Source organism: Camelina sativa, chromosome 20 (genome assembly GCF_030686135.1).
Source record: "Camelina sativa cultivar CO46 ecotype springtype chromosome 20, ASM3068613v1".
Classification (NCBI taxonomy): Eukaryota; Viridiplantae; Streptophyta; class Magnoliopsida; order Brassicales; family Brassicaceae; genus Camelina; species Camelina sativa.
Window position 1 is genome coordinate 21,527,188 of NC_141899.1, and position 12,721 is coordinate 21,539,908.

Sequence of the window (12,721 nt, forward strand, 5' to 3'; positions counted from 1 at the left end):
CTGTCTCAACGGCTTCGATTTTACCTGAACAGAGTTTAGTTCCAAGCGAACATCGTCCAAATTCGGGTTTAGATTTAACCGGTATAAAAGGGACGAGAGAAGTTTAACCGGTATGAAAGGGAAAAGTTGAAAGTTTAGGTTTTTTTACCTGAGAAAAAAATTAATATACACAGTAATGGAATTAATTGTCCAACAATGTCCACCTATTTTAAAACGACGTCATTCGAGGAGGGCTAGTGAGCGGCAAAATTGCCAATGGTTGGTTTTTTTTGATGATGGTTCAGTGATTTTTATTATTGGCTCTTAGGGTTCTTTATTTCTGATTCCACAACTCGTTTCGTCTTCTCTTGCTTGCGGATCTCCGGGTTAAATTTGTAGTTCAAGGTGAGTGACTCAGATCGATAGGTCTGTGTTTTTCTTTGGCACGAATATGGTGGCGGAACGTTGTTAGTTAGTTTAATTAGAAACTAAATTTACTAGGGTTTGGAATTTGGGATTATCCAATAGTTTATGCACGAATCGTAACAAGTTTCTCCCTTGTTTGGGTTTACGATTCTGATCAATTAAAGGCTGTGTAAAATCCGCCTGTTATTGTCTGGTCATCTTACCTATTGTCTGAAAAGCTTATTCATATAAACAGTTTGATTTCGATGGATTTGTCTTCCGATCAAGTTGTGATGAAGCTTGTTGAAATGAGTTTTGAAAAGTTGGACGCTTTGGAGGCTGTAAAAGCTGTAGGTAACTCATGTGATGACGCTGTGGAGTATATTTTGAAGGGACATCATACAACTGGTGGTTTCAAGCCGGCTAGTTCACTATGTTTTACGAGGGGTAACAAGACCCTTGGTAAAAGAGCTATGCCATCTTCGTTTTCTTCAGGTTCAAAGCGTCAGTCGAGTTTGTTTGACCATTTTAGATCTGTGGACCAGAGGAAGAAAAATGATGACAGCTTTGAGACTGCAGTAGTGGTAACGGTGTCTGATCCTTCAAAAGAGCAGAGAAAGTCTTTTGCTCCAGTGTGTTTGGATTCTACTGAAACAGAATTGCGAATTGGTTGCTCAAAGGCTTCATCAACGTGGGAGAAAAGGGTGATTTCTATACTACGAAACCGGTTTGGTATTTCATCCCTGAGAAGTTTCCAAAGAGAGGCTTTGTCAACATGGATTGCTCACAAGGACTGTTTTGTTCTCGCTGCAACGGGATTTGGTACTTTATTTCTTCATCGCTAATGCCATCTTCATTCTCATATGGAGTCGAATAATATTATAACTGCGATTTCTTTGTTCTCACCATGCAGGAAATCTCTTTGCTTCCAGATTCCTGCATTATTAACGGGAAAGATTGTTGTTGTTATTTCACCTTTGATAAGCCTGATGCATGATCAATGCCTCAAGCTATCAAGGCACATAATCTCTGCTTGTTTTCTTGGCTCAGGCCAACTTGATAATCGCATAGAAGAGAAGGCAATGCAGGGAATGTATCAGATCATATATGTTTGCCCTGAGGCAGTGGTTTGGTACACTACACATCACTACTTTCTGAAATTCTCTTTAGTGAATTTATACTTTTTTGTTCTTTCTTTAAGAAATATCAAAACTTGATCGCAGATTGATTAAACCACTCCAGAAGCTTGCAAAGTCTCATGGAATTGCTCTTTTTGCAATTGATGAAGCGCATTGTGTATCAAAGTGGGGACATGATTTTCGTCCGCACTACAGGTATGATTTTGACAGTCAAAGACTTGTTAATAGTATTGCTTAGGAGTGTTCTTGTGGATAATTTTAAACAAACCTCCTGCTGCCGTATCGTCAGGAGATTATCTGTGTTGCAGGAAAACTTCTGTGCCAGCAATTTGGAATTCTTGGAATATGATGTACCGATAATGGCATTGACTGCAACAGCCACAGTTCACGTACAAAAAGATATTATTGAGTCTCTTCACATGTCAAAGGAAACAACAACTGTGCTGACTTCATTTTTCAGGCCAAATCTACAATTTTCAGTGAGTTTCCAGCGTAGAGTTAATTTCACTTCTCATATATGTGACTCTTTTTGCATTCGTAAACAAGCATAAGATTAGCAGATTAATCTGTAATTTTCTACGTGATGCTGATATGTAGATCATGAGATTTATAAAGCTGACATTACTCTTAAATTCAGGTTAAACATAGTCGAACCAAGTTTGCATCTTCATATGCAAAGGACTTCCAAACCTTGATTGACTTGTACTCTGAAAATAAAAAGTCTAACGGGAAAAAACTAGCAGTAATCTCAAGAGAGTCAGAGAAGCAGACTGATTTTGTTTATCACGATGTTGAAAACATCCATGAGACAGATTACGATGAGGATGAAGAGGATCAAGAAGGTTATCTGGCAAAGAAAAACAATTCAAATGGGAAAAGATTGTCAGAAGAATATCTAGAAGATGAAACCGACGCTTTCCAGAGTGTTGATGATTGGGAGGGTAAGCTCCTTTTCATTTTTGTTTGGAAATAGAGAGTGTCAGAGTGTTCTTATAAAATTGTTGATAAATGCATAACCTTTGTTTAGAAAATTGGTGAGTACATGCAACTAAATTTAAAATAGCATTAGTAAAATAAATTGGCATATGATCATTTATTGGCATAGTTGTCACCTCCTGTGCAAATCAAATAGGCGGAAAGGCTCTGCGTCAATTATCCAAATTGAATAATATATGCAGACAACAAAATTAAAAGTCTTGGATGATTTTTTGAGTTTTTACTATATCTTTGGTGTTGAAAAATGGTGATTTAGATAAGATTTAACCATTGCAGTGGCTTGTGGCAAGTTCTTGGAAATGCCTCCTCGTGAACTCTTGGATATGCCTCTCCCTTCCGAAAAGCAAAAGGATTTTGAAGGACTGACAATCATTTACGTTCCTACAAGAAAGGAGACTGTCAACATTGCTATAAATCTTTGTGAGGTTGGACTGAAGGCTGCAGCTTATAATGCATCGGTATGGACTGAGAAATCTTACTTTCTTCTTGCTTTAAGAAGCCTTCTGCACTATTTTACTTAGGAATGAATGTTGTCAACCTTTGTTAACTTGGTTGTCGAATATTTTTTTTGCTATGGCTGTATGTTTCACAGTTGCCAAAAAACATCTCAGACAAGTTCACCAGGACTTTCAAGATAATAAACTGCAGGTACATACATAGAACCTTTTTTGTTCTTATGTGTTATGGCTCAAAATTTAATGACTTCTACTCTGTTCTTCAATTCGAAGTTCCTGCTTCTTCTTTGTCAAAATAATATGCGGAAGCTTATTAACGTTATGTTACTCCTTTTAGGTTGTTGTTGCCACAATTGCGTTTGGAATGGGAATTGACAAGAAAAATGTTCGGAAGATCATCCATTATGGTTGGCCACAGGTCTCTCGAAGCTCTCAATAAAAATGTCAAACATTTCCATTTCTGAGAATCACGTGCTATGCAAATTTGTTGTTCTCTCTGTTACATCTCATTGAAATAATGAAACTGCAGAGCTTAGAACCATACTACCAAGAAGCGGGTCGAGCTGGAAGAGATGGTGAATTGGCTGAGTGCAGTGAGTTGATTAATGATTATCTTTTGTGGCTGTGTAAATTAATTCTTGTTTGTATGGCTGATGTTGTAAGTTATTAACTGGGATTTACAGTGCTCTATGCTGATCTGTCGAGAGCCCCAACGCTTTTACCAAGCCGTAGGAGTAAAGAACAGACAGCGCAAGCATACAAGATGCTATCTGAATGTTTCAGGTCTCTATACTATTCATATAAGTGAAAGTGCATATTTCACTTATCATTCTATATTCTTTTATATCCATTCTCCTTTTCTTATGCAGATACGGAATGAACACATCACAATGTCGAGCAAAAATACTCGTGGAGTACTTTGGGGAGGATTTTAGTTCCAAGAAGTGTAACATGTGAGTCTTGTCCTTCTTTTTGAAAACCAATAAGGAAAACGAGCAAACAGCCAATCTTTCTAATATATGTAACATATGTGATGTTTGCACTGAAGGGCCACCAAAGCAAGTAAATGTATGAGAGGAAGCTAATCTTTTGTTTCAAGTAATCACTGCTTTTCATGTAGGTCTTTTTTTCTAATCCCAGAATTTTATTTGAAAGTTTGCTCGTTCGTATGAATGATACCCAAGGGATCACGTGATCTGGGATATCTATTTAGTATTTGGGATTTCTTCTTGAACTTAAGCTGCTAGTATATTAGTTTCAGGTAGAGAATAACTCTGAGCATGCACCATACGAAGATTATGGACTCGGCAACAGCAAACAAAAGAAATTATCCAACAAACCAAATCTTCTGTTCTTTATTAGTAGAATTAGGGAATAGGTAAATTTTCTATTTCAACGAATTTACATAGTTTATTATGTTCTTTGATTAATAATATTCATGTGATGCCTTTGGTGTGTAGTGTCAAAAATTCAAGGAAACAGATTGTTTTTGGTGGAAAGGTCTTGCCCGTATCATGGAAGCCAAGGGATACATCAGAGAGATGGATAACAAGGTAAAGTACAGTAGTAACCAAAAAACCAACCGTTCTTCTTTAATTTCATGATCCTTTTATCGATAAAGCTACAATCACAGTTCTTCTTCTGTGTTGCAGGATAGTTGAGTTGAGATTAAATTTATACAACCAACAGAAAGAGGGAACAAAGAACTGGATTTCCAAGATGACAAACCACTCTATGTTTATCCAGAAGCTGACATGCTGCTCTCGTTGAAACAAGACAGAACATACACCGGATTCTCTGATTGGGGAAAAGGATGGGCAGATTCAGAGATTCGGCGGAGGCGGTTAGAAAGAAGAGAAAGGAGGCCTCGAAGAAAAAAGAAACCCCAAAAAGAACGATCACGAGGTCCTTCTTCGAAGTTGCATCCATGGAGAAGCAAAGAATAATAATCTCAACCCTCCCAAGGTAACGAATCTACTTTATATATATTCTTCTCTTTTTAACCAAACCCCATTAATCCCCCTATTCATGGATCTTTATGGAAGCATAATAATTCTATCTACAACAATTGCTCTTTCAGGTTCCTTCTTCTTCGCTCTCAGTCCCATCTTGAGGCAGAGACATCGCACTATCGAGAAGCTGAAGCTTGTGAATGAGGCTTTGGCTGCTGCGGAAGAGAATGTGGCTAGGCTTCAAGTCATGATGTGATCCTCAAAGAGATATGTTCTTATTATCTCGTTAACAGCGAGCTTCAAGAAGCTTTAGTTGCAGCTAGAACATCGATTAATGATGCTTCTACATTTGTCATGGAGCTTAGAAGATTACAGTTGAATATTTTAAACTCTTTTTCTTAATTTAGCTTAGTTTCATTCCATCAATTAATGAGAGAGTTAGGGGGTTATTGGATGTATGATTTTGATGGATTTGGAAATCCAAACAAAAATCATGTATTATTCAATCATTGATTTTAAAATACTTATCAAAATCATGTGTTATTGGTTATGTCATTTACAAATACTTTTTAAAATCCCTTGTTATTCATTTAATGATTTGTTTTTGGATTTTAAATTCCACATTATGTTTTATATGGATTTGAATGGATTTGATAGTGTAAAATAGAATGATTGAAATCCAAGGATAAAACATGTTATTTCAAAATCCATCTGTTTTGATTTCTAAAATTTACAATTCCATATGGATTTAGAAATCATCTGTTTTGTTTAGTGTGCTGTCAAAACAAAATATTAGGGGTCGAATTAGAAAATTAATTGAACTTTGGAGTTAATTACTTTATCCCCTGAGTAAACAAAAAGATAAGATTATAGTATGACGTGACGTGTGAGAATGAATCTAACGGCTGAGAGTACTCGAGTGTTCTTTTTCCTATTACGACCCCCACGTGTAGATGTAACAGAACGGACTCACAATAGCCGTTAGATCAAAATCCAACGAAGATACAATCTGAACGGATAACATCACTTACTACACGGATCGCCAACGTGGCAGTAGGTCGTAAGTATAAAGATGCACGTCGATGGGTCTCCTTATTTCACGCAAATCATAAACCGCCACCAAACCGAAAAAGAAAGGAAAAAAAAAATAGATCCATTTGTGAGGAATCTTTTGAGCTTTCAACAATGGAGTCAGCAGCAGCAGCAGCAACGACGAAGCCAACGAGAGGAGCCGGAGGAAGAAAAGGTGGTGATCGGAAGAAGAGTGTTACGAAATCCGTCAAAGCTGGTCTTCAATTTCCCGTTGGTCGTATCGCTCGTTACTTGAAGAAAGGTCGTTATGCTATCAGATACGGCTCCGGTGCTCCTGTTTACCTCGCCGCTGTTCTCGAATATCTCGCCGCCGAGGTATAATAAACTTAGATCGATGTTGCATTCTGAATCGATTTTAATATATATTTTATAGATCTGGTAGTTTTTTTTTTTTTTTTTTTTTTTTTTTTTTTTTGATTTTCGAGGCGATAGATGATAGATCTTAACGAATTGTGAAAATCTGGTGGGTGTCAGGTTCTGGAGCTAGCTGGGAACGCAGCGAGGGATAATAAGAAGAACAGGATAAACCCTAGGCATCTTTGTTTAGCGATAAGGAACGATGAAGAGTTGGGGAAATTGCTTCAAGGAGTTACGATTGCTAGCGGAGGTGTTCTTCCCAACATAAATCCAGTTCTTCTTCCTAAGAAATCTCCATCTCAGGCTGAGAAAGCTTCACCTGCTTCCAAGTCTCCTAAGAAGGCTTGATTAAAAATAAAATATGATCTCGATGTTGCTTTTGTTGGGTTTATAATCGGATATCGAGGACGAAGAAACATCTTGCTTTTGTTTGTTTGTTTTGGTTTTAGTAGGGGTATCGTGTAGGTTTCTGAAATCAATCTCCTCTTTGTTTTGGGTTGTCTATGTAGAAAAACCATGAGAAGATTGATTTAGTGTTTACGCAATTTGTAATGGAAAATAACTACTTTCTGGGTTTAGCAAACATCATCCTCATCCGTCTAATAAATTGCTCTTGTTTCGTACACATTTTAATACAAGTATTGATTGTGGATTAAGTCAGATGTTTAAGTGATTATTGAAATGATTTTGGTACATTTATTGAAGTAGATTAGATAAACTCAAGAACAAAAAAAAACACAAGCAAATGTTGTTCAATTTGGGCTTTAATTGGGCCTATTGATAGGCCATTAAATTTTTTTTTTTCTTCGGATGTCCCGTAAATTTGTCTCTACGAATTTTCTGGAAAAAGGGGGTTTTGGTTTCCCGTCGTGGGGGTTTAGAATTCAAAAGAAGAAGAAGCGATTTTCGAAATTCAAATCGAATTGTTACAATCTTGGATTTGCGATGATGAATTTACTGGTTCAATTCTTCTCTCCGATTGTTTGATTTCTTGGTTGATATGGTTGAGGAACTTTTTTGACTGACTCGTTGTTGTTTTTGTTTTCTTTATGGGGGGGTTAGAGAAGAGCTGTATTATCATCTTCTAAACGAAGCGAGCTTATTCGTATCGTCGCTGTTGCTACCGCTACTTCAGGAATTGTGTATGCTAATTGTAATCCAGATGCAAGTAAGCTATTATTACCAGCTTCTCTATATTATGCTTGGTGATGTTGGGGTTAATGTGAATCTGATAAAGCTGGATTCATAACTGTGATTATGTATTCTAGGAACGCGTATATCGCTTGCTATTCCTGAATCTGTTCGGGAATCTCTTTCGTTCCCTTGGCAGCTTTCACATGGTTTGGTTCATCGTCCTCCTCATCAAAGCTTGTTGTTTGGTTAGTAGCAAAAATGTTTCTGATATCTGACTGTTTTTTTTTTTTTTTTTGCAATTTTTTATAACTTCTGGAGGTTGCAACTTTTGAAATTTCTATTTACATGTATAGGGAATCTCGCGTTTTCGTCCAGAGTTCGTCCAAAACCAGAAGCACCTGTAAATGATGATGAGAAGGGAGCTTCGGATAGTTCGAAACCAAGTAATGGATACTTGGGGAGAGATACTATAGCTAATGCGGCTGCCACAATAGGACCAGCAGTTGTCAATCTATCGGTTCCTCAGGGTTAGTAAGCTTCTTTCTAGATTTTTGTAATCTTTTGAGTTTCGTTTATGTTGTTACCTTTAGGAAATTGGTTGTAGAATTCACAGGGGTGGTTTGGTTATCTTTGGGAATTTGTCTAGGTTTCCATGGAATATCTATGGGAAAGAGTATCGGTTCCGGAACGATCATTGATGCTGATGGCACGATATTGACTTGCGCTCATGTTGTAGTCGATTTTCAAAACATTCGTCAATCATCTAAAGGAAGGGTAAGCTTAAAAAACCAAATGTATTCTTCATGATAGACTGTGTGTAGATTTCTTCTTACAATCTATTGGAGATGATCTTAGATTGACTTTTCTCTTTGGAATATATGGTTTAACTATTGGAGAAAATAGGAAACTAGGGTTCTAGATGATAAGATTGGTTTCTTCTTCATGGTAATCTCAGAGAGTAAGTTCAAAAGTTAAAGCTCTTCTTCATGTTAAACTGTTGTATATAGTCTTGTCAAGAATCTTGAAATGACTTTTTTTCTTTTCTTTAAAATCTAGTATATGGTTAATTTATTGGAGTTATAGGGAACTGGGGTTGTAGCTGATAAGATTGGTTTCTTCTAATGATATATCTTGATGGAATCTGTTTAGAATATATGTGAAGTTTTAGAGTTGTTGAATTATAGGTTGATGTGACGTTGCAAGATGGTAGGATGTTCGAGGGTGTGGTGGTGAACGCTGATTTACAATCCGACATTGCATTAGTGAAGATAAACTCAAAGACGCCATTGCCAACTGCTAAACTTGGTTTTTCGAGTAAGCTTCGTCCTGGGGACTGGGTAATAGCTGTGGGTTGTCCTCTTTCTCTCCAGAACACAGTAACTGCTGGTATTGTCAGGTACATGCAAAAGTCTTATTCGTAAGTTCTTATAGTCACAATTGTTTTTTTTTTTTTTTTGAACGGTGTTTTGCTTCTTCTTGGTTCTAGTTGTGTTGATCGCAAAAGCAGTGATTTGGGTTTAGGAGGCACACGTAGAGAATATCTCCAAACAGACTGCGCGATCAATGCTGTAACTAACATCTTTCTTTCTCTGTGGATTGGAAACTCACTGAAGTTTGACTAGTAGATCTTCTGATTTTCTATATCCTTGTGCTCTATGTGTGTTAGGGAAACTCTGGTGGGCCTCTTGTAAATTTGGAGGGGGAAGTGATCGGTGTTAATATCATGAAAGTTTTAGCTGCAGATGGTCTTGGTTTTTCCGTGCCAATTGACTCGGTATCCAAAATCATCGAGCATTTCAAGAAGAATGGGTATGCTAGTAATAATCTCAATATCTTTTCCTCATGTATCACATCTCAAAGCTTGGGAGAAGTTAAACGAAAAGTTACTTTTGCAGTAGAGTTGTTCGGCCATGGATTGGGTTAAAAATGATCGAACTCAATAAAATGATCATTGCTGAGCTAAAAGAACGAGACCCAATGTTTCCAGATGTTGATAGAGGCATACTTGTTCCTACAGTGAGTACCCATATTTTTCAATAAGATCAAATAAGTTAACTGTAAAACCAAATTTCCTCTTATTTTTGCATATTTGACTAATGTAGTTGCATGATCACTATTTTTCAGGTTATTCCGGGGTCACCGGCTGATCGAGCTGGATTCAAACCAGGTGATGTTGTCGTGAGATTTGACGGGAAGCCGGTGGAGACCATCAAAGAGGCATGTATCGTTCACTCTATCTATCACTCTCTTTATCTTCTTAGAATATTTTATGTGTGAATGAAGTTCAATTGCGCAGATAATGGAGATAATAGACGACAGAATCGGAAAGCGGATGCAAGTAGTTGTGGAAAGATCAAATAAAGAAAGGACCACACTAGAAGTCATTCCTGAGGAGGCTAATCCAGATATGTGAGCCGATGACTCTCAGGTTTTGAAATGGAACTTTACCGTATCCAACCAAATCTATATATACATTTTTGAAGTACATTTTGGGTTCTACCCTTTTAGTTATAATAATTTAAAAAGTTATTTACAAAACTAATCCCTAAAATATTGCACAAAAAAACAATAAGTAATATATGGTAAAACATAACTAAATACTCTAATAATATATCTTAAAAATCGAGAAATCATTTAGATTGCTAAAATATCTCTACTAATTAATATAGATGAAATCGAGATAATATCTCTAATGGAAACTAAATAACTATACATATGAGATTATTGGAATATTCCTTACCTAAATCATAAATCCTTTACTTTGAAACGTAAATGTCATATTAATTTGTAGAGATTTTTTTTGCTTGCTCACCAATCTATTCTCAATTCCATATTACACCTAATTCAATCAACCTTAAAGCACTATAAAAAACCTCTCGCTAGGTAAATGAGTTCACCGAACATACTTACAACCAGCAAAGAAACTTTATTGAAATCGATGTAAATTGCTTTATATATTTTCTTTATTTTTTCTCTTGCTTTTGATGTTTATTTTCTGTTGTAAATTAGTCACTCTGCTTTAAGATATGAATCCTACTCATCACTAACGATTCAATGTGTATGTTTTCATCGTGTTGTATATTGTTTTGCTTATCATATCAATAAAATTAAGTTTTCAGTTTCTACTCATGACTAACCACCGTCCCTTTCGTCTATGTTTTTCGTTAACTAATATGCACTATATCCCAATTGTTTCGTTGATATATTTGTTTGTCCAAATACTATATGTTGATAAATTCCCTTCATCTCTCTCAGTCTTACGGAAACGTTGCATAAGTTTTATGTTAACGTACATGTGATTGCATGAATCCCTTTAAAAATTAATTCTTTCACTAAAACTCTGCTAACCTAGATTCAAATCTAGCCAAGACTATCTAGAAAGCTAACCAATGAATTGGCCACACGAAAGGACGAAGAGGATGACGGATGACTAGCAAATAATAGAGCAACAACGATTAAGATAATAAGTCACATACTCACAAGTCACAACCATATAAGAGGAGTCATGAGCACATCTTTCCGCCGAAGATCACTCATAGGATATAGTAGACACATAGAATTCAATATCACCCACTTATTATAAACAACTTTTGATAGACTTTGTTAATTTATCTTTTATTATCAATTTTTATATTATTAACTAATTTTTTTACAGCTATTGAATAACTTACTTGATTTACTGTTTAAAACATGTTATCTCTAAGTGGAAAGAGAAAGACATTTGAGCTCTATAATACATACATGTTGATACTAATCAAGTTATATGAGACTCTTATGCATTTTTTTTCTTTAAAAAAACAACAAAATAACTGAGATCACCAAGGAAAAACAAACACTTATTATCTTTTTCTACAGTAACATTATCTTTTCAAAAATAATATTTTCTATATTTTACTTGGTTTATCATTAAAAAAATATATATTTTAACATCATTTCAAAAATTTCAGAGCATGATTATAGATATAATTAAAATTAATAAAAATAGAATATTATGTAGATGTAAACTTATAAATGTTTAAAATATCATAAAACAGGGTTATTTTGCATAATGGATTATAAGAAAAGACGGTTTAGATTAGCATTAGTATAAATTTAAAAAATATCATTAGTCCGACACTACACGGGTTAAATCTTCATCTGATTATTTTGTTAGTATCATTAATTTTAGAATATTAGTAATATCTATTTAAGTTGATTAATTACCATTATGTAAAAAAATTTGAACAATATGTGAAATTCTAGAGCTAATAATCAAAATAAAATTTTATAATCTTAAACACTAAACAAAACAAACAATATTAATAAAATATAAGTCGACCAAAAAACAAATGTAACTTAAAATTTAAATATTTTAATTATAAAAAATTATCCGCGAATCTAGTGTGTACTGAATTTGTGATAGGTATTTGATTTTCGTTTACTTTGGTATCCTTTTTGGTCTGATGGTTCCTTTCTTGACCTTAACGGATCTAAGTGAGAGATAGACATACATAACCATCAAATTATTGAACTTTGGCCTATTAATGGTATCTAATCTTTAAAATTAATTGATGTTTTGAGATTTTCTCTTTCGATTTCGACGTATTACTTCAGTGTTTAATTTATACTTGCCATATGATTTAAAAAGAATAATATTTAGGCATAATCACAAATAAATACACATTTGAATTTTAAGTAATCTTAAGTGTGTCAATGTGTTGATTAGAAACAGAAAGCACCGTACCGATAAAGATGTTATCAAGCGAGACTTGTACCACCAAATGGAGCCTTGTCCAGTTGGTTGTGTACTGGTCTAAGCCCTCAAAGCTCGATGAGGCCAAGTGTTCGATTCGAGTTTGGTACCAAAAGTGTCCCTCTCTCTCTCTTTCTACCACAATATCACGTTGATCGAAATTGAAATTGATCTTTTAGTCCGGTTTGGTCGGCTTATTTTTATTTTTATTTTGAGGCGATATTTATAGGTCTGGTGGGTGTGTTTTGGGTATCAGATTCTTGAGCTAGCTGGGAACGAAGCGATGGATAATAAGAAGAACATGATAAAGGCTAGTCATCTTTGTTTAGCCATAAGTAAGGATAAAGAGTTGGGGAAATTGCTTCAAGGAGTTACGATTGCTAGCGGATGAGTTACTATTGCTTGATTAAGCTCAAAATTGAAATTGATCTTTTAGTCCGGTTTGGTCGGCTTCCTTTTTTTTTTTTCTTTTCTTCTTCA

The 12,721-nt window shown here is 35.4% G+C and overlaps 2 protein-coding genes and 1 pseudogene across 4 annotated transcripts; all 3 read left to right on the forward strand.

Moving 5' to 3' along the window:
• The first annotated feature begins 250 nt into the window (after positions 1 to 250).
• Positions 251 to 5,501, forward strand: LOC104771197 (ATP-dependent DNA helicase Q-like SIM; annotated as a pseudogene). The gene is made up of 17 exons (XR_015592705.1): positions 251 to 384; positions 641 to 1,206; positions 1,297 to 1,516; positions 1,608 to 1,718; positions 1,813 to 2,002; positions 2,161 to 2,464; positions 2,796 to 2,975; positions 3,109 to 3,167; positions 3,312 to 3,392; positions 3,504 to 3,567; positions 3,658 to 3,757; positions 3,844 to 3,925; positions 4,001 to 4,090; positions 4,230 to 4,352; positions 4,435 to 4,527; positions 4,627 to 4,939; positions 5,055 to 5,501. The product of XR_015592705.1 is annotated as an ATP-dependent DNA helicase Q-like SIM (transcript).
• A 484-nt stretch (positions 5,502 to 5,985) lies between these two features.
• On the forward strand, positions 5,986 to 6,958 carry LOC104771199 (putative histone H2A.5). The gene is made up of 2 exons (XM_010495691.2): positions 5,986 to 6,333; positions 6,493 to 6,958. Exons 1-2 carry the CDS (start codon positions 6,112 to 6,114, stop codon positions 6,721 to 6,723), a joined length of 453 nt encoding a protein of 150 aa, XP_010493993.1. The 5' UTR covers positions 5,986 to 6,111; the 3' UTR covers positions 6,724 to 6,958.
• Positions 6,959 to 7,095: 137 nt separating this feature from the next.
• Positions 7,096 to 10,047, forward strand: LOC104771198 (putative protease Do-like 14). 2 transcript variants are annotated; one of them, XM_010495689.3, is made up of 11 exons: positions 7,104 to 7,335; positions 7,438 to 7,543; positions 7,644 to 7,754; positions 7,863 to 8,036; positions 8,156 to 8,283; positions 8,694 to 8,905; positions 8,996 to 9,077; positions 9,176 to 9,318; positions 9,405 to 9,525; positions 9,634 to 9,726; positions 9,806 to 10,047. In XM_010495689.3, the coding sequence occupies exons 1-11, from the start codon at positions 7,186 to 7,188 to the stop codon at positions 9,920 to 9,922; spliced, it is 1,437 nt and encodes a 478-aa protein (XP_010493991.1). In that variant the 5' UTR covers positions 7,104 to 7,185; the 3' UTR covers positions 9,923 to 10,047. The 2 variants fall into 2 exon arrangements, 1 of the variants encoding a protein (XP_010493991.1); XR_015592704.1 differs by lacking the exon at positions 8,996 to 9,077 and having other exon boundaries at positions 7,096 to 7,335.
• Positions 10,048 to 12,721: the final 2,674 nt, after the last annotated feature.